At 38.9% G+C, this 27,286-nt stretch overlaps 1 protein-coding gene and 1 long non-coding RNA gene across 2 annotated transcripts in view; one reads left to right on the plus strand and one right to left on the minus strand.

Annotated features, from left to right (window-relative positions):
* The first annotated feature begins 205 nt into the window (after positions 1-205).
* LOC115654095 overlaps positions 206-27,286 on the plus strand; it is a 31,544-nt gene continuing 4,463 nt past the window's right edge. The window contains exon 1 of the long non-coding RNA XR_004001089.1: positions 206-397. This is a non-coding gene — a long non-coding RNA (uncharacterized LOC115654095). The remainder of the gene's footprint in view (positions 398-27,286) is intronic.
* PIP5K1B (phosphatidylinositol-4-phosphate 5-kinase type 1 beta) overlaps positions 12,437-27,286 on the minus strand; it is a 123,225-nt gene continuing 108,375 nt past the window's right edge. The window contains exons 14-15 of the mRNA XM_030568059.1: positions 26,068-26,185; positions 12,437-14,322 (exon numbers count right to left, since the gene is read on the minus strand). Of these exons, the coding sequence (XP_030423919.1) occupies positions 14,320-14,322; positions 26,068-26,185 (121 nt within the window). The 3' untranslated portion in view covers positions 12,437-14,319. The remainder of the gene's footprint in view (positions 14,323-26,067; positions 26,186-27,286) is intronic.

Raw genomic sequence — 27,286 nt, forward strand, 5'->3', positions numbered from 1 at the left:
GAGTCGGCCCAGCCCGCCCCCAGGGGCCGCTTCTGCGCGCGTCAGCCCAACTCCCCGGGACTGGCCCGGGCCCGGCGCCGCAGCTACCGCCCTCCAGCGGCGCGGGGGGCTGTCCGCTGCCGCCCGACCCTTGCGGCCCCTTGTTGTAGGGCCACCGCCCAGAGCCCTTGGGGCTGTTCCGAGAGCCCCACCCACTCAGTGCCATGGGCCAGCAGCGGCTGCTTGGGTCCCCTCCCCGCTTCTCCTGCCTTTCCTGACTGCGCCCAGCCGGGCAGCTCTCAGCCTCCCTCGGTTCAGCGCTCGGGACGTCGCTGCTCCAAGCCCCTGGCTTTACTAGTTCTGGCTCTGACTAGTCAGTGCTAGCGGCAGCCTCCCCTCCTGCCAGCTTTGGCGCCAGGTAGGTCTCCCTGAATTAGAAAAGTCTGGTTACGGGGACAGAGGGCAGCGTGTGACTCCAGGCTGGTTGTACCGCCCCGTGCACACTCACTCCAAGAGAGCAAAACCTGGGCTCACTACTTAGACATGCTACATTTCCATCTAAACCCAGAAGAGTGGAGGCTGAATTTAATATATTCAGTTTCATTCCTTTCTGATAGAATATATGCATATTTTTAGAAGTATGAAATAATGAGAGAGAGAGTCTAGAAAAGCTTTAATGCTACAGAAAATATACATGATTACAATAAGTAGAACTAAAAACAGAAGAATTGGCAATGGCTATACCACCTGTCTGTATTCTCAGGGCTGATCCTGCAGCTCCTGGTTTTTCCCTTGCCCTGCTTCCAGAGCTCATCAAACTACTAGGCGCCTCACATTACAAGGACCAAAAGTCTCCACAGGTTTCCGTCACTTCTGTCCCCTTGCAACAGCCATAGCCACACTCAGCCACACTTCCAGCTTTCATGGACACAGTAAAGGGAGCACCCCAACCTGGACCATACCATGTCCCTGAAGAACACCAGAATCTGGTAGATTGTGTTTGGGATTTTCAAAAGTACAAAGTGACTTAGGAACACAACTCCCAGTGACTTTCAAGAACCTTGCCCTATGGAAACATTTCTGGTGAAATGTTCTTAAGAACAAATGCTTCCATCCAGCTGAAGACAAACTGTGGTTGACCCAGCTGTGTAAATGAGATGAACTTTCACAAATGTTATCACACAAGACCATACACATTCCTGAAGGAAAAAAAAATCTGAATGTCATTTTTTCCAGATCCTATTGAGTTCAGTCACAATATCAGAACACAGCAAGTAAGATTAAAACTACTGAAGTTCCTCTGTGGAGCAGAAAAAGATCTATTCTGTTGCATCAGACTTCAGCATGAACACTGCTGCTCATTAGAAATCTGTTTTTCCATTCCCAGAGCAGCTTTTTCACTAATGGTCCAGTAGATGGAGAGCTTGCACTTCCCTCTACTGCTAATTTAAGGTTTTGCATGCCAGTAATACATTTTAATGTTTTTAGAAGATCTCTTTCTTTAAGTCAATAATATAACTAAACTATTGTTGTATGTAAAGTAAATAAGGTTTTGAAAATGTTTAAGAAGCTTCATTTAAAATTAAATTAAAATGCAGAGCCCCCCGGACCGGTGGCCAGGACCCAGGCAGTGCGAGTGCCACTGAAAATCAACTCACGTGCCATAGGTTGCCTACCCCTGCTCTACTGGATGACGCAGGGTGTGTATACTAGAATACATATCCTGCTACAGGATTTTAATTGGGTAGGTAGGGGAAAAAAGTGTGCAGTTTGTAACATACTGTTTAAATCAAGGCCTCATCTACACAGGAAAATGAACCGGTATAGCTACTGAGTCTCCCCCTGTGGACACTATTCAAAAATAAAAGTGATATTATTCTAGCATAATTACTGCTCTCACAAAATGGAATAATTACTCCAGGAAAAAAATGACTCATTCTGGAATAATATCCATGAAGGGAGTTATTCTGCAATAGATATTCTGGGCAATTTCCCCTGTATAGAAAAGACCTTATACTGATCCAGTAAAGGGTCCCATCTACTAAAATAGAAAGTGTAATGGAAATAAGTATCCCCTCTAGAAAAAGAGCTTTCCCGTTAAAACAGAGAAATGTGTAATTTCCATTTCTTCCAAAGAGTGACATTTTAAAATGTAATACAGTTCCAGCTAACATCTGAATTCTGTGAGGTTGCAGTAGTAAATAATTATTTTGATTTCTGTGTACTGCACCTTTAGATTTCTAGGAGTCTGCTGTCTAGAGATGGCAGCTGCAATATTATGAAGCAGAATAATTTTGCATGTTACAGAGAAGACACACACATTGCTCTCTCTTAGAGACTTTACTTTCGTTCTTTTGTTGTTTTCCTTAACCTGATATAACAGTTCTCAGAAAAATACGTTTTACTCATTAGATCTAGAGAAACATAAGCACCATCTAGATATACAAACACACAGTAAATGTTTGCTGGAGCCATCAAAGATCTCACACTTTTCATAGCCATAGCAAATCACCTCACCCTGTTAGTAGCCAGAGTTCCCTACACTGACTGATTACCAACCTCTCATCCTAGAGGTGCTTGCATTTCTGTGCTATTGTGTTTCTGCTGCCTTTTGATTCCAAAGCATAAATATGACACTCATTTTGTTTCAAGACAGCCCAACCCTCCTCCTTTATATTCTTGTCTCTCCTCTCTTTGCTAAAAGTAATGAGGGACACAGTATAAAGGATTAGTGACATTCAAATGTAGTTTTCATTCTCTGTTTCATCCTCTTTAACACTGCTTTTTTTGTGGTAGTTTCTGTCTGCCTACCCAGGGGCGGATTAGGGTTTTGTGGGGCCTCTGGGCTAGAGCAAGTAGGGGCCTCTCGCCACCCTTTCTGCCTGCATTTCACCCTCTTTCCTCCCCCTGCCACTCCTGCCGTGGAAATGGGGTCAGGATGCAGGGGCTTGCCCTGCTCCACCCACCCATTGGTCACTGTGCCCACCTTAGGCTTGGTCTACATGATTTACTTCTATAACTATGTTACTCAAGGTTTGAAAAATCCACTGCCTTCAGTGATGTATTTATACTGACCTTAATCCCTCTTGTAGACAGTGCTATGTCGGCCGGAGAGATTCTCCTGCTGAGATAGCTACAGCCTCTCAGGAAGGTGGATTTATTAAGCTGATGGCAGAGCTGCACCGATGTACGTTTGTAGTGTAGCACTTCCCTGAGATCTTCAGTAAATTCCAATCCATGACTGAGAAATGTTGGTTTCTCTCTGCTTGAGATGGATCAATGAATTCCTGTAGATGAAATGTCCTCTCCTCATTGTTAGCACTTGCACTAGTCAAGCAGAATGTGTAAATAATAAGCTTGTCAACAACGTTAAAGTTAATGAACCAGCACTTTACAAGACACAGCTGAAGTTAAATGCATCAGATTAGTAGTAACAGAGAATGATTTCAGCAGTCCTGAGCTGATGGTTTCTCCAGCTTCTGGAGGGGTGGTTTTCCTACTCCCTAGTGCTAGACAGACCTCACAATGACTTAAGTAGTTAGAAGTTTCTAAACATTTTCAAATTGCTTTCATGTTACTCTTGAATGTAAATTGAACAGTGACTGTACTACAGCAGTTAGTATTAACACCTCTTTTATTTTGCCTTTAATAAACAAATCCAGTAATAACTTTTATGAGACACACTCATTTTATAGAGGTTAAGGCCCAGATTTGTAAAGGTATGTTGGCCTTTCTGTATGCAATGTTGCACTGCTTCAGGGGTTTTGGAACCTACATATTTTCAGAAGGGTTCTAGGCACTGAGGAGTCTAAATCACTTCAGATTTAGACTCCTTAGTGCCTAGATTCCTTTTGAAATATTTAGGTTTCTATATCAGTTATGTGTTGTTATACCGAGTGCAATGCCTAAATACCTTTAAAAATCTGTGCTTAAATATGATTTTAAAAAATAGCAATTAAGATCATTTTCTTCTTTTTAAACTATTTTTTCAGGAGATTAAACCTGACTTTCATTCGTCGGTGGACTTACATGCTATGAGTTGCCAAAGTTTTGACATTTCACTAGTAGAGTCATAGAAAGATCTATATTAAGGTTTGTTTGTTTGTACTAATCAGGTTAAAATTTGGCCTATCCACATAATGTTACATGGTTTTCTTCATTTGGATTAACTCCCATACCACACATATAGCACATCAGGCACAATATGTTTCTTTTAAATTGTATGGACTGAAGCATTGTGATATATTTGTACCTGTTTGAACTGCTGTCAAATACTTTCAAGTCTGCTTATATGCTTTTTCTTCCTGGTACTGAGCTGAATAGAGATGGTTTGGATAAAACACTAATATATGCATGCCTTCACCCAAAATTTGAAATGAATCTTTTGTAAGGTTTAAACAAGTTTTAAAATGAGAAGGGAGGGGAGGGGAGGAGAATGGTTTCAGTTGTTCCCTTCCTCTGCACTTTCTGGTTCGAACTCGCTGTGAAAGTATATGTTGAAAGGTTTCAGAGGGGTAGCCGTGTTAGTCTGTATCAGCAAAAACAACGAGGAGTACTTGTGGCACCTTAGGGACTAACACATTTATTTGGGTATAAGCTTTCGTGGGCTAAAATCCACTTCATCAGATTCATGGAGTGGAAAATACAGTAGGCATATATACATATATATATATATTATACATACATATATACACACACACACACACTACATGAAAAGATGGGAGTTGCCTTACCAAGTGGGGGGTCAGTTCTAACAAGACAATTCAATTAAAGTATGTATCACAGGACACCATCATAAGACCTAACCACATTAGCCACACCGTCAGGGGCTTGTTTACCTGCACATCTACCAATGTGATAATGCCATTATGTGCCAGCAATGTCCCTCTGCCATGTACATTGGCCAAACCGGACAGTCTTTACGCAAAAGTATAAATGGACACAAATCAGACGTCAAGAATTATAAAATTCAAAAACCAGTCGGAGAACATGTCAACCTCCCTGGTCACTCAATAACAGACTTAAAAGTGGCAATTCTTCCACAAAAAACTTCAAAAACAGACTCCAACAAGAAACTGCAGAACTAGAATTAATTTGCAAACTGGATACCATCAAATTAGGCCTGAATAAAGACTGGGTGTGGATGGGTCACTACAAAAACTAATTTCCCCATGCTAATTTCCCCCTTGTGTTACTCACACTTTCTTGTCAATTGTTTGAAATGGGCCACCCTGATTATCACTATAAAAGTAATTTTTCCTTCTGTTGGTAATAGCCCACTTTAATTGAATTGTCTTGTTAGAACTGACCCTCCACTTGGTAAGGCAACTCCCATCTTTTCATGTACTCTGTATATATATCTTCCTACTATATTTTCCACTCCATGCATCTGATGAAGTGGGTTTTAGCCCACAAAAGCTTATGCCCAAATACATTGGTTAGTCTCTAAGGTGCCACAAGTACTCATCGTTGTAAATACTGAAAGGCTGTTATTGAATTCCCAGACCAATCTTGCTAGAAAGCTTAATGTCATGAGGTCTGACCATAAAGTAGAGTAGAGGCAATTAGAGGTGAGGATTATCAAATTAAGAATTGCCAGGCTGGATCAGGCCTGTAGTCTGATTAGTGCTGTATTCTGTCTCTGACAGTGCCCAGCATCAGAGGATTCAGAGAAAGGTATAAGAAATCTAATATTAGGCAGATGTGGGATAATCTACTCTCCCATTAAAAGTTTATCTATGCAGGGAAATTACTGGAATAAGATATTCTAGAACAGCAACAGCAGAATAGTTTAATTTCCCCATGTACACTAGCCCTACTCTCCTTCTAGTCCCTGACAGAGATTAAACTCTGAAACCTGAGGTTTAACCTCTCTTCCAAAAATTGGTTAGTGTTTATAACAACTCTGGATATTCATAGATTATAAAACTACAGGATCATATAAACGATTTGATCATCTCATAGACTCAGACTTTACGGTCAGATGGGACCATTATGATCAATCATCTAGTTTGATGTCCTGTGTAACACAGCCTGAATGAAATCCTGTTTAAACTGCAGCATCTCTTTTAGAAAAACCATTCAATTTTTATTTAAAAATTCCTAGTGATGGAGAATCCACCACAAGCCTTGGTAAATTGTTCCAGCTGTTAATTACCCTCACTGTTGTTAATTTGCACCTTAGTTCCAGTCTGAATTTGTCTAGCTTCAACTTCTAGCTGTTGGATCCTGTTATACTTTTGCCTGCTAGATTGATAGCAGAGGACTGTTCAAATTTTGTTTCTGTAACAGGGTTCACACTGTGCTCCTGAGTATTCAGCCCCTGGGCCTCCCTCTTCAATGAGTCAGAGACACTTCAGTCTAATGCAACACCCATCAGGGATGGCTTTAGGCCTATTCCACCAATTCCCCCGAATTGGGCCCCGCACTTCCTGGCCCTGACACCCATGCTCTTTATTCTCAAAAGGTTTGCCACCACCAGTTCCCAACTATATACAGGCTTCAGAGCTACTTTGCCTACAACAGGGCTGACCAGCAACAGACTACAAGGAGCCTGCTCCCACTTCCTTCTGTGCCTGACCTTTCTCTTTCCCTCCCCTATCTCTGGCTTCCTCCCTGCCTAATAAGACTGGTAGGTGCAGCCAGGCAGGAACTGGGCTATTCACCCAGCCCCAATCCATTCCTCTTGATTAGGGCTGGAGTGGCAGGAGATGATTAAGGGCTTCTCAACGAGCACCGTGCCACAGTTTCTCATGTAGGTACTTAAGGACTGAGCAAGTTATTCTCGTTATCCAGATGTGTCTCATTCCTTTGTAAATCTTGTGAAGCGTTTGGCCTCAGTAACATCCCACAATAATGAATTCCACATTAACACTTGAGAAGCTTGTTACTGTCCTGGGTGAATCTTCACCCCCCACCAATGGACAGCTACCAGTCTGCTCTACTGGACCCCACCTTTGGATGCTTCTAAGTGAGACTATATTTTAGTAAAAGTCATGCACAGGTCACAGGCAGTAAACAAAAATTCATGGCGCATGATCTGTCCATGACTTGTACTATATACGCTTAACTAAAACTTGGGCAGGGGGCTGTGGATGTCCTGGGGGGTGGTCTGGGGGTGTGTGTGTCCCAGGACCCTCCATGTGCCTGGAATGAGGGGGGGCTAAGAACAACCCCCAGCTCATGTGCCTACCCCCAAGACTCCCCACCCACCCAGGGCAGGTGGGGGTTCTGCAACTTCATACCGGCTCCCCACAGCTGCCTGCGCAGCTCCTCCCAACCTGATTCTGGCTGGGGTGGGGCCTCAGAGTCGCAGACTGGCCATGGTAAGAGCTGCATGGGCAGTTGTGAGGTGCCATGGAGTTGCGGACCCTGCATCTGCCCCGGGTGGGGGAAGGGAGGGGCAGGACCCCAGGCAGAATGGGAGAGCTAGCCAAGGGCTAGTTTATGGAAGCCTGCTGGTCACCCACTGTCCATGGACAAACTGGAGAAGAGCAGGGGGCTGTTGGGCCTTGCCCCCTACCATCACAAGTAATCCCTTTATATAGTGCACTCAAATTTGTTCAACGCTCTTTTGCAACTGATTAAGTTGTTTGTCCCCACAGATGGTGTTCCAGAACCTCACCCCTTTGATGGTTAGAAACATTCTTCTAATTTCCAACCTGAATTTGTTCATGGCCAGTTTATATTCACTTGTTCTTATACCAATATTGTTGTTTAGCTTAAATAGCTCTTCATCCTCCCTGGGATTTACCCCCCTACTATCTAGAGAGAGCAATCATGTCTCCTCTTGACCTTCTTTTTGCTAGACTAAACCAGCCAAGCTCTTCCTGTCATTTCTCATCAAATAGACCCTCTAGTCTCCTGCTCATCTTAATATCTCTTCTCCGCACCTTTTCCAGTTTAAATTATTTTTTCTCAAACACCCTTAGATCTTTGTCCCGTGCTTTGCTGCACATTGGGCTACCCACGTTTGCCATCCTTGCCTGTCAACTGCCTTTCTCTCCAAATCTTCTCATTTCAAGTTGAGATGCTTGATGTCATTCAGAACTGTTTGTTTCCATGTTAATTGTGGTCTTCTTTTTCTTCTTGTGTTTTCTGGCTTCCATTCAAGGACGGTATTTGGTAAGTGTTCTTTTTCCATTCCCAGCACATATCCCAGCCACTGATGTCTTCTTTACTAGATTACTTGTGAGAGGGTGCCTTATCCAGTCATTTTTCTGACTTCATTTGTCTTCCTGTCTCTATATATTATTCCCAATATTCTTCTCAGACATTTGTGATGAAATGCATCCAGCTTTTGCATCTATTTCTTAGTAAGTTGCCATGTCTCACTGCTATATGTTGTGATGGCGATAACAATTGCTTTGTACACATTCAGTTTTGTCTTGAAGGATTTGTTTTTGAGTCTTCCAAATGCAGCTTTTGCCTTCCTGATTCTTATTTCCTTGGAACAAGTACCACCTTGGCCCATGGTACTTTAAGATACATAAAATTGTCCACCTCCTCCAGTTTCCATTTTTCAATTTTGATTTCTGTCCCTATAATCCCCATTAACATGACTTTACATTTCTTTGCATTGTATCTCAAACCTATCTTCTCCATTACTACTTTTACTTGGTTTGTGCATTTTTGTAGTCTGTTGGCATCTTCCTTGAGTGATGTCGTCAGCAAAACCTAGATCAAATAGCCTTGAATTGTTCCATTTTAGGCCATTTGTATCACTGTTGCATTGTTTTAATCCATAGTCGATTACTAGCATAAACAAAAAGGGAGACAGGACAACCCTTGCCTTACAGCTGTCTTGATACTGAATGGCTTACTCAATCCATTTTCCATTTTAATGCAGCATTTTGAGTTGGTATAGAATGTTTATTAAACATAGGTGACCGGAATTGTACACAGTATTCCAAATGAGGTCTTATTAGTGCTTTGTATAACAGCATTTATGCTTCTCTCTCTCTATTGGAAATGCCTCACCTAATATATCCTAGGATCGCATATGCCTTTTTCACAGGTGGCTCAGTCATCCTGTGATCAGCTCACATGCCCAGTATCTCTCTCCTGCTCTGTCGTTTCCAACTGATGAGCCCCCAGTTTGCAGTAGAAATTTTTACTATTAGACCCTAAGTTCATGGCGTTGTACTTTGTACTATTGAATTTCATCCCATTTCTGCCACTTGTTTTCGGGGTCATCCAGATCTTCGTGTGTAATACTCCAATCTTCCTCTCTATTGACAAGTTCTCCCAACTTTGTATCATCAGCAGTTTTCATTAGTACACTCCTACTTTTTGTGCCAAGGTCACTAAAAAAATAAACAAGCTTTTTCCCAAGATTGATCCTTGAAGAACTCCACTGGTAACCTCCTTCCAGTTCAATAATTCACCTTTCAGCATAACTGAGTGCCTTCTCCCCTTTAGCCTGTTCCTTATCCATCTTACAATTCTTGTACTGATCTGCTTCTTCCCTAATTTCACTAAATAATTTCCTCTGTGGTACTGTGACAAATGCTTTGCTGAAGTCCATGAATATTAGATCTACTGCACTTCCCTTACCTGAAAAAAATCAGTTATTTTCTCAAAGAAAGAAATCAGGGTAGTCTGGCATGATCAACCTGCCTTTTTAAAACATGTGTTGCATTACATTCCCTTTACCATTTATCTTTGTGAATTATTCTTTCCTTCACAATTTGTTCTAAAAGAGAAGATATTCACCCTGTGCAGTAACTGAGGTTCTTTAATGATTTTGCCTTTAGTATGGACAAAGATAATTGACTAACAAAGTTAAACAAACTGTTTTTTCTCCAGTATAGAAAGCAAATGTCATCGGCAAAATTGTCTAAATTTATCACAAGAAAGCAATTCTTTGAAATTACACTGTGGTGAGAATGTTTGGGAATGAAATTGATGTTCTATACTTCAGACCAGATTTTCAGAAGTATCCACTTGCAGTGTTACAAACTTCAGCTGCTTTGTGCATGCAAATATAATAGTTACAGTCTATCAATTTGTGTGTGCCCAGTATAGTTCATATGCACAAAACTAAGTTTTGAATGTGCGGAGTCACTCACTAAAGCTTGAGTGCACAAAATTCCAAAGTAATCACAGAGACTGGGTTGTGTTCTAATGAAGGATAAACTAATTTATTGAGTGGATAAGTGACTAAAAGCAGGAATGAATGAATGAATGAATGAATGAAGAGGCAACCAATTGTATATGCCAGTTGTCTGTATTGAAAGAGTCTTGTTTAGCTAATATCTGAAAGTTGAAATAATGTTTTGAAGGTTGTGTGTGTGTGTGAGAGAATTTATAATTTAAGATTTTTGGAATAAGTTTCCCTCATTAAACATTGCAATTATTGTTACTTGGATTTCTCATCGTTTCTTTTATCCCCTTCAGAACAAAGAACCAAGTCAGTCTTTTCATTTATAATTTATAATACCATTTGCCTTTTATATGCCAAACACAAAATATGCTGAACACAAAAATGTTATATGCTGTTCACAAAAATAGCTTCAGATCAGCAAATTAAGTGTGAAATTAAAAGACTACTTACCAAAAGCCAGCCAAATGTCTAGTTCTAATATCACACGCATCTTTAGGTAATTAATTCCAAATAGAAGGGGCTTAGTACAGCTAAAAAGGCATAATCCTGTAGACAGAGTTCAGGAATATTTAGCCAGTCATGCTCACCCATGCTTATTAATTCTTAAGCAGAGAGGTTTTTGTTGTTGTTTTTTCCCCTCTTGAGGTTGTGCACAGTATCTTTGAATTTGTCCTGATTAAGCTAAGGGTAAAACTCAACACCCCAACACAGTGGCATTAAATTCTTAAAGTGATATTTGCTTTAGCACAGAGAATAGCACAAGGCCTATTCACTACTTAAGTCTTCAAAATAGAGCTTAAGTGATGCACAGGTTGCATGCTGCCTCTCTGCATAGGGATGAATTTTACCTTCCATGTCTAATGCTCTATACCACTGAACCCTTCTGTGTCTTAATCTCCCCCACCTGAAAAATGAGAGCAACAATACCCATCTCTTAAAAGCGTGTTGAGCCCCTGGGGGATGTTCCTGTATAGAGTTCAAAGCTTTAATATTTTTTAAATCATGCAAGTCCCACAAGGGACTTAAATCATGTAAGGTAATTATAGAAAGTTGAAAAAAAAATCGGTAAAAATCATACCACACTTCATTTCTCTAAGCGCTCTGCATGCCGATTTCCATGGTCTTCTACAAGAGTTTCACATAAAAAGGAGTTGTGTGCAGGGTCAGGCCTTTTATTTATAGTCTGGAAAAAGCAGATAGAATATTGAAAGCAAATGTGCACGTCATTGTGAAATGACTCAACAAGTGGCATATGTGCTGAATAGACAGAGTGCTGCTGATTTGCTCTTTATCACTGTCTGCTGTTCACTGGCTTGAGGCACGTAATGGTGAAAGATATCCTGTGGTATAGTAAAGCCAACACCACCTAACTAATATAAATAATAATATATCAAAGTAGGAGTTTGGTGGTTTTCTCAGTACTGAAATTTTAGAAGAGGTGCAGAAGTATCCAGTTTTTCAGTCAAGGGAATATGCCACAAAATCGTGTTAAATGCAAATGACACCTTGATTTACTTTTCTGCCCAAGAATTCCACAGGATTACAGAACAGTATCAGTTACAAGGTCACATATAACAAGCCTAAATTATTCCCCATACATTCCCCTAGTAGACATCAACTATCTGCCTTTTCTTCTGGGAGGTTCATATTTATATTAAAGAATTGAAATACCTGCGTATGCACATTTCTGTGTCCTACTTCTTCACCTTTTGTTCCCTATAGGGTGTTCTATCTGCCTAGACCTGAAGAAATAAGCTAAGATGACCCTCTTCTAGACCAGAAAACCTAATATTTGGTGACCAAGTCTTCTTGCACATATTTTATTTTTTTTCTGGCAGGTGTCCCCTTTTTAACTCTCATTGATCTGCATAAAATGATCCTTCAAAAACTTACTTAAAAGCCTTCTGTGCAAACTAAATAGCATCCAGTTACTTAAGGGTGAGACATGCAGAGTCCTTCCAAACCTATTTTGTAGTAAGATTTTCTCATACGGTTTCAAGCATTAGAGCGCATTAGACCTTCTCTGGGTCAGGCTTGAACCATTGGCCATCAGGAGTGCTCCACTGGACTTCCTTTCACAAAGTCCATTGTCTACACTGATTGGAAAATCATATCAACAGGAACACAGTAATGCACACTTAGAATGCGAACCTTAGAAAGAAAAGAATCTTTCCATTAATACTTGTAATCTAACCTGGATTTTCTTTTGTCTGCATTGGATGGCTGTTTCTATTCAAGGGGGAAAGCAGGCAATGCTGGGGTGACAGTAAATAAAAACACACTGAACATGATATGTAATCTTTTTATGTGGAGCAAATTCCCACTGAAGATTACAGCATTTTCATTTATAAAGCCTTTTAAGCAGCTACACAGAAGAAAGCATGTTATTTGAGAATTACACAATATAAAAATGCATCCTTGCATAGACAGGTCACTTTTCAATACATTTCTTTTTTCTGGGGTCTTGCTAAGGATAAGTGATTTGGGCATTCTGTAGTGCTAGAGGTAACTGGAAAACTGACATGAATCTACCAAGAAAAATTAAGCATCTATCTGTTTTGAAAAAAGTCTCTGATGCCAAAAACTAGGAATTTTGGTTTTTTATGAAACAAAACATTTCAGTGAAATTTATTTTGTACATAGACATATTCTATATTTGTTATAGATTATGCAGTAAGCAGGAGGCAGTTATCCCACATGTACACATTATATGCAGCAGTTTTGCTCACAGGGCATAGATCTCTCTGTTGCTTAAGATCCAGGGTGCCACTGGGAACTGTCATCTTCCTGAGAGTGGATAAAGCACAGAGCTAGGAATTAGGAGATGAGGTTCTAGTCCTGGCCCTGCCACTGATTTTCTATGTACTTGAACAAATTGTATGACCTGGATTTGTCCATCCCATCTGTAAAATGGGGATAATAGTCACCTACTTCACAAAGGTACAGAGGTTAATTTGTTAATGTTGGGGAAAATCCTCACATTGCAGGTTCTACAGAAGTCCCAGCTCCAGTGTCTTATGCTTTATCCACTCTGCAAGGAATGTGATTTTTGGGAGAGAGAGAATCATCCCCAATAGTTTCCATACACCTTAAAGAGACATTTGTGAAGTTCCTAAATATGCTCCCACATCAAGGTCTGTATTCTTAGAATGATGCTTAGCAGACCTTACCCTGCTATGACTAAAGTTTGCTCCTGTGTGGAACCAGAATGCTTCTACCTCTTTTTGCCTGGCAATTGTTGCACATGGTTAGAGGTCTGCAACATTTATCAAACCATACATGTTGCATCTGTTCCTTTGCCTTTCTCCTTCTAGTAAACTGTGTTTTCCACCCTCTTTTCTATGTGAGGCGATATGGGACAGATTACCTGTTATATACTGTTTGGCATAGTGTATAAATAATGATTCTCTTAGAAAGGGTCAGAAGGACAAGAACAGGAAGTGTAGAGACCAGAAACAGCTTGAGATGATGCACCATAGGTTCTGAGAACAAAATATTTTATTTGTCAATAAAACTATAGTTTACAGTAGTATTTACTAAATAAATTACATAATTTCTCTTTTACAAGCAATAAACTAAATCACACATTTCAAATAATGTATGTACACAACATAAGGCCTTGTTATAAATAGCTTTTCTTCTCATTTCACTAACAAACAGTGAAAATATCTTTAGAGGCTATTGTCCATAAAGTAAGTGCGGACATTTACATTAATCCTTGTTTGAAATCAATTTGGACTTCCAACAATATGGGCCTAAGTAATTATGATTCCAGGGGAGAAAAAAGTGGAATTAATTTTATTTACCACTGTATTGATGATGGATCTTTAAATAGGTAAAGCAGATTACATATTTTGCTTGTACACAATCACTGAATACATGCAAATGAAATCATGAGAGTCAATAGGAAAATATCACTTTCAAGTCCAAAAAAGGTGATTGGCACTAGTATAGAAAGCATCTTAAATACAGTTTATGCAGTTCTTCACAGTTTAGCAAGCAACAGCACATGATAGCAAAGTGTGGAATGTTTCATGTTACATCTGTCGAGTCTAGCTATCATTTCCACTGTTCAAGGTTTCCATGACATTTCTCAAGAGATAAGTTCCACTGATTATTACTCTGTCTATTAGGCTCAGCAAATTCTTCTCTTTAAATCAGGAGTGCAGAAAGTGCTCTTCATCAACCATGGTCTCTTCTTATCCACTTTTACTTTGATTTTCTTTTATTCCCTATTACTGGAAATAGAAAATAATTTAAGAGGTCAGGAGGTTTTGTTTCTTTATTCTGCACTTTATAAAATAGTAATTGGATTAAATCTTTCTGTGACCAAAAGCACCCCTATAGTCACATCCTACACATTATCGTAATAATCTTTGTGCAAAATATGCCTTGCAAGGTATCATTCATAAACTAGTAACACACTGATCATGAATATTCTTGTGTAATGTATATACAAAATGTTTATGAAGAATTATGAACAGTAAATGAAATAACAGTTTGGGGAGGGAGGAAACTTGTTTCTCAGAGACAAAGGACAAGCTGACACCTCTAGCCAGGTGTCAAAGTTGGTTGGTAATCACCTGTCAAGAGGGCATTCTCTGGCAACAAAGGGGGACAGAAACAAATCTATATGCATCGGCACAGTTGCAGGAAACGTGGTAAGGATTTACCTTGAGCCAAGTCTAGCTTGTTAAATTTTAGCTACTAGGAAGCATTTTATCTTGATTTTTCTTGTAACCATTTCTGACTTTGATACCTTTATATTTGTACACACTGAAAACAGCCTATTTCTGTAGTTAAATACACTTGTTTTAATTGTAATCTAAACTAATCTGGTGTTGTGTTTAAACTGAACTGTTTGGTAACACCACTTAAAGTAGCAAACTGTTGAAAATTGACCCTTTACAAGACAATAGACCTTTAATATCTAGACTGTCCAGGACAGGGGCTGGAAAGGGCAACACACATTTTCTGGGAAAATTTGGGACTGGGAGTCTGTCGGCCCTGCAAGTAGTAACCAAGTCTGTTGGAAGCTAGAGTTTGACTGGTGTGTTGCTGACAGGCTGCTGGGATCAGAGTGGCTGGACCAGGGCTGCAGCTATATACAGACACTACACAATGTTAGGCTGTTTGTGAGTGGCCCTGGTTGGGAGCTACAACAACAAAGCATTGTGAGGCACTCAAGGTTGCTGATTACAGCCTGGAATGAGAGAGACACCCTCCATCTTCACTCTTCAGTAACTTGCAGTATAGTTCTGCAGTGATCCTCTTTTTTTTTTTTTTTTTTTTTAAATTCACATGCATAGTATTATCTTCTCCCCTGTAAAACAGTATCCCTCTTACATTTATGCCTGTGAATACTTAATATGTACTTAATATATAAAACCAGTATTTGCTGTTGCGAGATGCTGGGCAACCTGGATATCACTGAAGTCAGTTAAAATGAAGGGCATCAGCCAATCACACGAGGCATTTATAACCTTGTAGAATTGATCAGGTCCTTAGAATGCATGGGGGACAATATTCTGGTCTTACTCAAGTCAGCTAAGAAACTTCCCTTAGCTTCAAAAAGGACCAAGATTTGGCCCTTAGAAAATAAACTGAATATACATTCCTCCAGGTGTAGGTTCTTATGGAGCTGTAAAGCCTCATGAATAGTTAACGCATATGTAAATAAAGCTACAAAAGTCACTCATAATATGACCAATGAACATGACATTTAAAATTATATAACAAATTACTCAATTCTATAATATTACTGGAGAAACATTTCTCTAGCACAAATTTTATTTTTAATATTTCTGTAGGATCAGGTGTGTCTATATTGGGCACTTAAATCAAAGTCAATTGGATCCCCAACAAACTTCTAGAAAAACCAGAGAAGACTATAATTGACATCGCTAGAATTTCTAAAGTGAAAAAAACCCAAACCAATCCAGACTCCACTTTAAGAACTTCTTTGTACATCCAAATAAAGCACAGAGGGCACAAAAGTCCCATTTTTATTAAACTCTTTTGAAGGTCACTGTTAACTTTAGTTCCAGATAAAAAATATTTAATTAACCTTCAAACAATTCAATAAAATAATCTAACCTTGGCAGTGAAAGAAAATGAAAGCTCCTCAGGCATTTTGAATAGCTTCTTATTTACGAAAAGGCAACCAACAGATAGAAATCATACATTTATTTTAATTAGCATTTTGGGTATTTGGCACCAGGCATATGATACACATGTTACACTACTGCAAACTTTCAGAACTGTGATTCAGTTGTACACTGGAAAATGGTGCAAGCAGGATTTTGTAATCAGTTGCTTACTGAATAGACTGAAGCATATATGTCCTCATCCTCAGTGTTTGGATATGACATCCTGGCCATGGCAGGCTATGCTGCTATATGTGGGACGTGGGTTCAATATGCAAAGTAATTTACTATGTAAAGTGAAACTGCTGAATAGGTGAATAGAATGAATTTGGGTGGATGGATGAAATGGAACTGATGACTGAATAGAAGGAATGTATTTTGATGACTGAGTGAAGTGAACCTGACAAATGGATTTTTTTTTAAATCATCAATTTTGCAAGAAGACAGAGCTAATAAATCACTTTGTTAGCATGTTTTCATGAGACCAGGATACATGAAGCACAGTTTTCCCATTGATAACTGAGCTAGTGTGTGCGGCTGAGGGGCAGGGTCTGAGTGGCTATTGTTACATCTTTGGAAAGGGTACAGTACGCATTCCCTCACCACACCAGTTGAACTCAGGCCCCGCCTTCAGAGACCAATAGCACTGTTGGCACTTGCTTTAAGTGATTCCTGTACTGTACTTTCTGCAATTGTGACTAGCTTCTCCTTGCTCGTTCTCACATCCCTGACCTGAACAGGCTAGTCACAACTGAGCCCTAAACATTTAGGAAAAAAGCTGCATACAGTTTACAATGTGGAAGGAGGAGGATTGACAGGACTGTAGTTGGCCATGACTACAGACTGACAAAATTAGTGCTGTGTCACAAAAATGATGCTCATGGTAGTGAGAAGAAAGGCAATTGTGCTGTAGGGAGTTGCTGTCTGGAATGCCCCACTCAGGTCCAAGCCTGTGCACCTTATTTCAGGCAAAACTCCCATCTTCAAATGTTCAGGAACTGTTTCTCTTGGAGCAATACTTATGGCGCAGTTGTTGGAGTGACACTGAGGGCAACCAGAGAAGCACTGTTTCCTGCCCATATTGATAATGAATGAATATGGTCATGGTGATCAGAGCTGAGATCTTTGATGGGAAACACATAAGACAAAAGTGACCGACAGCTACAGTGGGCGAAACACTGAATCAAATAATGAGTTTGTACTAGCCAGGGTTTGTTATGTAATGGATTTAGAACGTGCTCCATCATTTGAGCATATTTTTGTGCTGTTATTTTTTTGCATGCATTCATTCCTCAGTAAATTGATTTCCTCATGCAGCACATTAAAAAGCCTCAGGTGCCAATAATTTATGGTTTATTGCAATTTACACAGGCTTTCTAGCACTCGACTCACTTCGCTAATGTGTTAATTGTAACCTGAAGTACATTCGCATTTAGTAAAAGCACATTTTTCTTGTATCTGACTTTGATACAAAGAGAGATGGATGTGGTTATATTTTTTCTTAAAAACTTAAAATATGTCCCTTGGTCCAAACTCTGCTCTCAGATGCCCGGGTATAACTTCAGTGAAAGTCAATGGCAGCCATGCACTCATATTCAAAGGACAAAATTAGAACCTGTGTATTTCAAAATGAACATTTTCCTTTTTAAAAAGTGGCAGCAATAAATGGATAAAATACTTTCAATCATATTAGACTACAAATGTGTACTCCTGGGATCCCCCCCCCCCCCCAAAAAAAAAAAAGAAGATAATTTTGAGGGCTCAAAGCCTCGGACACCTTGGGCCTGATCTTCAGGAGCTACCTAGCATCCACAGCATCAACTGATTTGTCAGGATTGGGTCTACTCCATACTACCCAACCTCCCCAATACACACCTTAGGATTCGAAGTCATTTGTTGAGATTTAAAGGAGGGCTCCACATGCTTTTGAGTTCAGTTCCTAAAAACTTCTGCGCAACACTGACAATAATGTCACTTAATAAACCGGGGAGCTTTGGACAATATTGTCCATAGACATATACACTATCCCCGGAATGACTGGATGTGGAGAAAGCTACTAGAGGGGAGGCTGTTCTAGATTTGATTTTGACAAATAGAGGAACTGGTTGAGAATTTGAAAGTGGAAGGCAACTTGAGTGAAAGTGATCATGAAATGATACAGTTCACTATTCTAAGGAATAGTAGAAGGGAGAACAGCACATTAGAGACAATGGATTTCAAGACGGCAGACTTCAGCAAACTCAGGGAGTGGGTAGGTAAAATCCCATGAGAAGCAAGTCTAAGGGGAAAAACAATTGAAGACAGTTGGCAGTTTTTCAAAGACATTTTTAAAGGCACAAGAGCAAATTATTCCATTATGTAGGAAAGATAGGAAGTATGGCAAGAGACCATCTTGGTTTAATCTAAAATTCAAAGAAGAGTCCTATAAAAAGTGGAAACTTGGTCAAACTACAAAGGATGAATATAAACAAATAACACAAGTATGTATGGACAAAATCAGAAAAGCCAAGGTATGATACAAGATCACACTAGCTAGGGACATAAAAGTAAACAAGAAAACATTCTACAAATACATTGGAAGCAAGAGGAAGACCAAGGACAGAGCAAGCCTTGGTTACTCATTGAGTGGGGAAGACAATAACAGAAAATGTGGAAAAGGCAGAGGTGCTTAATGACTTCGTTTCGGTTTTCACATGAATTGGACATCTAAAATAGTGAATGCCAGGTAGGATCAGAGTCTAAAATAGGGAAAAAACAAGTAAAAAATTACTTCGACAAGTTAGATGTCTTCAAATCACCAAGGACTGATGAAATGCATCCTAGAATACTCAAGGAGCTGACTGAGGAGATATCTGAGCCAGTAGCGATTATCTTTGAAAAGTCATGGAAGATGGGAGACATTCCAGAAGACTGGAAAAGGGAAAATATAATGCCCATCTACAAAAGGGAAATAAGGACAACCTGGGGAATTACAGACCCATCAGCTTAACTTCTGTACCCGGAACGATAATTGAGCAAATAATTAAGCAATCAGTTTGCAAACACCTAGAAGATAATAACGTGATAAGCAACAGTAAGCATGGATTTGCCAAGAACAAATTGTGTCAAACCAGCCCGATAGCTTTCTTTGACAGGGTAACAAGCCTTGTGGATAGGAGGGAAGTGGTAGATGTGGTATATCTTGACTTTAATAAGGCATTTGATACTGTCTCACATGACCTTCTCATAAACAAACTAGGGAAATACAACCTAGATGGACTACTAATAGGGTAGGTGCATAACTGGTTGGAAAATTGTTCGCAGAGAGTAGTTATCAGTGGTTCACGCTCATGCTGGAAGGACATAATGAAAGGGGTCCCGCAGGGATCAGTTCTGTTTCTGGTTCTGTTTAATATCTTCATCAGTGATTAGATAATGGTATAGAGAGTACACTTATAAAGTTTGCAAACAATACCAACCTGGGAGGGGTTGCAAGTGCTTTGGGAGATAAGATTAAAATTCAAAATGATCTGGACAAACTGGAGAAATGGTCTGAAGTAAATAGGATGAAATTCAATAAGGACAAATGCAAAATACTCCACTTAGGAAGGAACAATCAGTTGTACACATACAAACTGGAAAATGACTGTCTAGGAAGGAATACTGTGGAAAGGGATCTGGGGGGCATAGTGGACCATAAGCTAAATATGAGTCAAACAGTGTAACGCTGTCACCAAAAAAAAAAAAAAGAAAGCAAACATCATTCTGGGATGTATTAGCAGGATTATTGTAAGCAAGACATGAGAAGTAATTCTTCCGCTCTACTCGGCGCTGATTAGGCTCAACTGGACTATTGTGTTCAGTTCTGGGCACCGCATTTCAGGAAGGCTGTGGACAAATTGGAGAAAGTCCAGAGAAGAGCAACAAAAATGATTAAAGGTCTAGAAAACATCACCTGAGGGAAGTTTGAAAAAATTGGGTTTGTTTAATCTGGAGAAGAGAGAACTGAGAGGGGACATGATAAGAGTTTTCAAGTACATAAAAAGTTGTTACAAGAAGGAGGTAGAAAAACTGTTCTTAACCTCTGAGGATAGAACAAGCAGCAATGGGCTTAAATTGCAGCAATGGCAGTTTAGGTTGGACATTAGGAAAAACTTCTTAACTGTCAGGGTGGTTAAAGACTGGAATAAATTGCCTAGGGAGGTTGTGGAATCTCCATCATTGGAGATTTTTAAGAGCAGGTTGAACACACACTTGTCAGGAATGGTCTAGATAATACTTAGCCCTGCCTTGAGTGTAGGGTCTGGACTAGATGACCTCTCAAAGTCAGTTCCAGTTCTATGATTCTATGCGCACATAGTATGTGACTCCATACATCATTTAAGGCATAATGCTACACAGTGTATATTCAAATTTTAATCAAGTTTTGAGTATACAATACAAGCGCTGAAAATAAAGGATGAGTTAGAAAAACAAACAACCCAGAGGTTTTATTACAAAGTTCACGTGCTAAAGGATTTACCCTTATTTTCAAAATATACAATAAAGCACAGTATTTATAAAATCAAGTAAATTCCACGACATTTATACGACACTGTTGTATTGCTGGAAGAAATTATTATACTACTCAGAATGGGTTCTGTGCGAAGATAAAGATAATGGAGTCTGTTATTTGGACTATGCAGAGTGTTTGGCAAATAGAAACTCCCAGCATCACCGGCCCTATCAGATGAGGAAAGAAGAAACAAGGATATTTTAAGGAGGGATTAAACTATTTTGTTGTGCTTGTTCTCTATATTTTTATAATTATATAAGAACGTTTTGATTATCTCTTATTTTGTTGCTTTGTTCATGGTTAATAATAAATATATGTTTATATTTAACATTTTTAGCAAGAAAATTTACCTTCATTATATTATTTGCTTTACTAATTAACTGCATCTTCCATAAGAAAAAAGCACACCAATATTTTAAATATGTATAAATTAGCTATTAAAAATTCATGGATTTCATACAACTGCCTCTATTTTTCTGGAGTCTTTAATTTTAAAAAGTCTTCATGATTTATAAGTTCAAAAATTAATTAATTGAAAACATATTCTTTAGCCATTTGACATCAACCCACCATTCTTACACTACTTGAATATTTGGAAACCACTGAGATTGCCCTGAACTTATTCTGCATGAAGCAGGCTTAGTCATGTATTATTAATAAATTCTATGTTTGCTAAATTTAGTATCTGGACTAAAAAGGTTTAACAGGAAAATAAAATAACCAGCAGTGTTTTACAGTCAAGTCTTACAAAAGTATTTTAATGTGAAGTAAGACACCAATTAAAGTGATCATATGTCCCATTTTCATGTCATGTCCTGGAGTCTCAGGATCTTCTTTTATGACACCTGAAATGTATGTTTTTTCCCCACTACAATCATCAACATATTTGGCTTTTTTATAGTCACAACATATTTGTTCATAAAATATTGTTATACAATGTGGAATTTGTTCTGTTTACCAGGAACAATTCAGTGGAACTAGGGTTCAGAGTAATGACTAGTGTTTGGAGTAAAAAGAAAAACAATGATGTAGACACTGTCAAAGTTGTTCTTTTGCTCAGAGAAATAATGTTAAATGACACTTGTTCAATGTTTCATGATAATTAACTCAATGATAAGCTAGTGGAAAAAATCCTCTACTCCAAGTCAGAAGCTGGCAGTAACAACATTAACATTTTTTTAAGTGTCCTTTTCTGTGTCTTTCACAACTTGAAAATATGTTATCACAATTTTCCTGGTTTTCAGTTTTGAAAATATGGTCACCTTTTTTGTCGTTAATGTGCTTTCAAGGTTGTCTTCCCCACCTCCCCATATGTTCAGAACAGCAGCTGCAAGAGAGCATTGTTGCCATTTCTACCTAGATTTAAGAGTTTAAGAAACAACAGCCTCTAACAGCCTCTAATGCATAACCGGGACTTTGGTCAGCAGTGGACTTGCAGGAAAAGTGACTGCTGGAGTATGGCACTACACTTCCTTAGCAATCCTCAATATTGGTAGTTTGTCACAGGCATTCACAGTGCAACATGTAATATATATTAGACATAGCAGACCCAATTCTGATCTCACACTAGCACAGACACGAACCGAGTAACTCCACACCAGTTTAAAATTAGATGAGAATCAGGTCCAGTAGCTATGAATGAATTTCTGCTGGCTCATGCCCATATACAAAGGCCAGAAAACTCATGGCGAAAAGAAAGAATATAAAATGGAAGTTCTCTGTCCTGATTTTGGCTTCCCCACAAAATCCATGAAATACTCTGGAGGCTTTTCACAACAAAAGTCATAAGGAGTTTCCAGGTGGGTGTGGTCTATACATTTGTCTGTGTAAACCCCTTTATCTTTCTATGGCATGTAAGCAGCTCCCCAAACCTGCAGATTGGATTACTCCTATTCTGAACTGAAATCTCCTTTGCAGGGCTTGGCAACTGCTTGGAGATACAGATGGCAAAAACAGTCAAGACGACATTTGCAGGATTATGTGCACCTGTTTCTATGATGAAATAGTGCAGTTCCAGAAGCTGTCCATTAATACAACACCCAATAAACAAGAGCTCTTATCTGCAACGAACTCTTTAATTTCTACCAAAAAAACCCCAAGTTTACCCAGCCATCTAAATTATGTGTTATACATGACATTGTTCAGAGCTAGATACTCTACCCTCCCTGTAGGTGGTAAGTCCATTTTATTTTACTGTTTTCCTCATTTATAGGATAAAGACATGACTGATCTTATTTTACTGAAGTCCTTAATATTCCTTAAGAAGCTTAGCACTTCAAAGCAAGAAGAGTAAGGCAATGGAGTTATTGAAATGAAGTTAAAGTATTACACATTATAATATCTAACAGATAAGGTTTTAGAAGCTTGCCTTGCAACAAAACTATTGATAAGGATTATTAACCAGCCTGCTAACAAGATAACCTTCAAATGACATTTAAACAGGTTTTCCATTAATGATTGACTTATGTCAATTTCTTCTATGATGATGTTCAACAGATGCTTAAATCCATCTGAAAGTAGTCATCTTTGATTTGTCTAGTTTTCCTAGGAAATGCATGATCAGAATGACCAGCTTAGGTACTTTGTTCATGAAAACCATTTAATCATGATCCGAAACACAGAAAATGGAAGTGCATTCCGATCTACCAGCTGTGAATTAAGCTGAAAACATATCACTGCTACTTCAGTTCTGAGCCTTATTTTAATCACAGATTTACCATTGTTTCAAACTATATATGATGATCTAATGAGGTCTTCAGAAGTAAAAGGCTTGGGCACACAGACTGCATCACTGACCTGTCCTTCCTCCAGCATACAAAGTCACAAGACACCTGCTGGTCTGGGACATCCATTTGATTCTTTTGAAGTAGTTGGCAGATGCAGAATAAGGCTGTCTACACTATAGCCTATGTCAGCATAATTTATGTCACTCCAAGGGATGAATAAACCACCCCCTGAGCAACATCAGTACACCAACTTGTGTGCCCAGCGCTGTTGGCGGGAGAGAAACTTCTGCCACTTGTGGAGGTGATTATTTTATGCTGGCATAGTGTGTCTTCACCAGAGACATGAACTCAGACTCCTATCAGTTGGCTGACATAACCTTGTCTCCATAACTCTTTTATAGTAGAACAAAAGCTTGATGCCCTTCAGGGCACAGTTTCTTCCTATTTGTCCAGGCTTTTGCCTGAGGGGCAGAGTGCTGTGTACACAGTCTTCTCTAAGGGATAGGATTTTAATTACATTGCTATTCACACTGATCAATACTTTCAGTGTTTTAATCAGTTTTGTATATTCACCCAGAGGCAAAGTGATGAAATGTGTTACCTTCACCTTGAATGGTCACTTACAACACGTTAACTCTTTATGCTAAACAATCTATTCCACCTTGTATTTAGCTATGACACTGAGTGCCTTTCGAAGACCTGAAGAAGAGTTCTGTGTAAGCTCAAAAGCTTGTCTTTCGCCAACAGAAGTTGGTCTAATAAAATATATTACTTCACCCATTCTGTGTCTCAATAAATTTAAAAATACATATCTCAGAGTCATAATGAGAAAGATTATCGCTTTAATTAAATCCAAACTAAGTTATTCCCACCACTGGATTTCCCAGGACATTCTGTCTTTTGTGCATCTTTCTTTTAGACTGTAATCTTTATTTTGGGGTTTACTTTATTTACATGTCCACTAGCATTTGTGCTAAGGAAATAAACTATAATATGTTTATTTTTAATTAAGAAAAATAAAATGTTTAATCTAAGCTGGATTTTTTGGGAGGGAATGAAGGGAAGAGAAAATCCCTGTAACTGCTCTTTATACCTCCATTTCCCCGATTTCCGACCTTAGCAAGTGCTCCATTGGTGGTGAATATTAATATCAACTAGAAACTAGCAACAAGGCTGATTTATACAAATAGTAGAGTAGAGCAGAGTGTAATGGATTACTTGATGGACACAATTGTCAGTTAAACCAGTTCTCTCTCTCTCTCTCTCTATATATATATACACACACGTGAGCACTGGCTGCTTGCAGTTGGTACTGAAGTGGGGAGCAATGACTTATGTGGGTTGAATTATTAAATTAAATTGGATTATTAAAGGTGTTTGACACATTCAGTTTTGCATTGCTTGAAAACTACTCAAGAGATAGAACATGTTGTGTGTGATAGCACATGTAAAGTGCAAGGACAGCATGGGGATCTGAAACACAAACCACTGTAACAGGCCTAATGGATCCCGTAGGACAAGAAAGCCAGGAACCATGAGACATCAGGAAAAACAGAATCCTAGGATAATCCTTTTCTAAGTGCTAAATGATTGTCACCTTTTGAGATTTTTCATTCTAATCACAGATATTTTCCTTTTTTCTCCACTGTAATTCGTGCCAAAGTTTCACATAAAAACCTCTTGCCTTCATCCTATTAATCTTTTGCCTGCTCCATTTTTGAGGAAATTTCTATTTTCCATTTTAAAAACACAACCCCCCTAGAAAAATAGACCCAACACAATATCATCACATGAAACTGAATGTATTTGGGTGTCGGGGAGAGACAGCAAGTATTCATTTTATTACAAAATGCTGTCTTCATGCTGGGATTTCCAAACGGACCCGAAAGAGATATCTGTCCAAATCCCCATGAAAATTCAATTGGATCTGGGTGCCTTTGGGCCTTGAAAATCCTAAACATAGTGATCAGAGTTATTTAAAAGCAAGACTGCACAGACACACATGTAGATAATCCAAACTGTGGGCTTATAAAGGAGTTTCACTTCAAAAAATGAAATTTGCTATACAGCAACACACAGACTACTCACTGGGAACTACAGCAAAAGAGAAAAGCTGTAACTTCAACATACTTCTGCAGCCAGAGCTGCGTCATTAAGAGTGAGAAAGGAACCACTGTTTATTTTAAGTCCAGCTGTGCAAAACCACTTGTTTTCATCTTCACAAGTATTTACATGCAGAAATGATAGTTTTCAGTCTCAGAAAACTAAGCTGCAACACTTATGAAAAGTTCAACGTGAGAAGTAAAAAGAGAAGTGCTTTTCCACAAGATTGTAAAACAATTATTGTTGCTAGGGTATGTTGAGAAATGTTTTGGCATATTTCTTGAAGAATACAACAGTGAATAATCACTCAGTGAACATTTTAATTCTTTAAGATCCTGATTCAGCAGGGTACTTAAGCATGTGCTTAAGTTTAAATACTTGGAATATTTCAGTGGGACTACTGTGATCTTAAATAAATAAAACTAGAAGAAATCATAAATTAAGAAATGAAAGCAATACAGTCTGACAACTTACTAAATAGACATCCAAAACTGAAGCATTATCATTTTCCATTTCCAGTGTGCTCTGTTCTGAAGTCAAGTAGATGGCACTGTCTTCTAGGGTGAACGTTGAACTCGAAGGTAACCCTTTACTGGAAATACAGGGGGGATATAACGAACACAAAAGCAAATTACATAGGGGAAAAAAAAGCCCTACAAACTTCAGCTCTTACATTTTTTTACTATTTTACAACTTGTTTCCCCCACTCCCCACTTCTTCAGAGCTATACTTTTTAAGCCGACAAGTGCAAATATGGCTGATTCCTTGTTAGCGAAAAGTGCTCACATACAACAAATGTGCTTTATCCACACATTTCTATTGGTTGGGTTGCTTTAAATAAAGAGCTATCAGAAAGAAATGATGCTCTTTCTGAACACCGTAGGCCAAATCCTGCTCAAAGTTACATCAGGATAAAACTGGAGTAACCTCACTGTCATCAGAAGAGAGATTCCAGTTTTCCCCTGATGTAACTGGGAGAAGAATTTCCTGCTGTGCCCTTAATTTTTAAATTAAACCCAGTGACGAGCATAATAGTACCCCCACATAACATAAAAGGCTAAACCATCCAAACAATACTCATTATATCCCCTACTTCAGTTTAGTACAAAAAAAAAGAAAAAATTGACATTTTAGCCTCCCACCAATGTGATCAGGTTATACTATGATCAATATATTGTCAAGTTTTTCCTGTTTCACTCATCCTAAATTACAAACAAACAGTCATTACTTTGACTATGTAGCCTATTATTTATTATGCTGAAGTACCACTGTTTTCTTCATTTGGCTTAAGTTAAATATTATGTGTGAGGGAACACTCATAACAAGATTGCACCCACACACAATTCAGATATCAGAGGGGTAGCCGTGTTAGTCTGGATCTGTAAAAGCAGCAAATAATCCTGTGGCACCTTATGGACTAACAGACGTTTTGGAGCATGAGCTTTCATGGGTGAATACCCACTTCTTCAGACACAATTCAGAGTAACTTAAGTTCAGTAATCGAGGACTGACCATAATGTATTCTGATGTGCAAATATGGGATGAATTTTCAAAAGTATGTCCCCATGCAAAAAAAAAAAGACATGAAAACATGCTAGTGTGTGCAATTCATGCAGTTGTGCATAAGTAAGGCTAATTCTTTATCTGCTGGGTGTAATTAGTTGATTTTAATAAATAATGGTAGGGAGGAAGT

The sequence above is a fragment of the Gopherus evgoodei genome, chromosome 6 (genome assembly GCF_007399415.2).
Source record: "Gopherus evgoodei ecotype Sinaloan lineage chromosome 6, rGopEvg1_v1.p, whole genome shotgun sequence".
NCBI lineage: Eukaryota > Metazoa > Chordata > Testudines > Testudinidae > Gopherus > Gopherus evgoodei.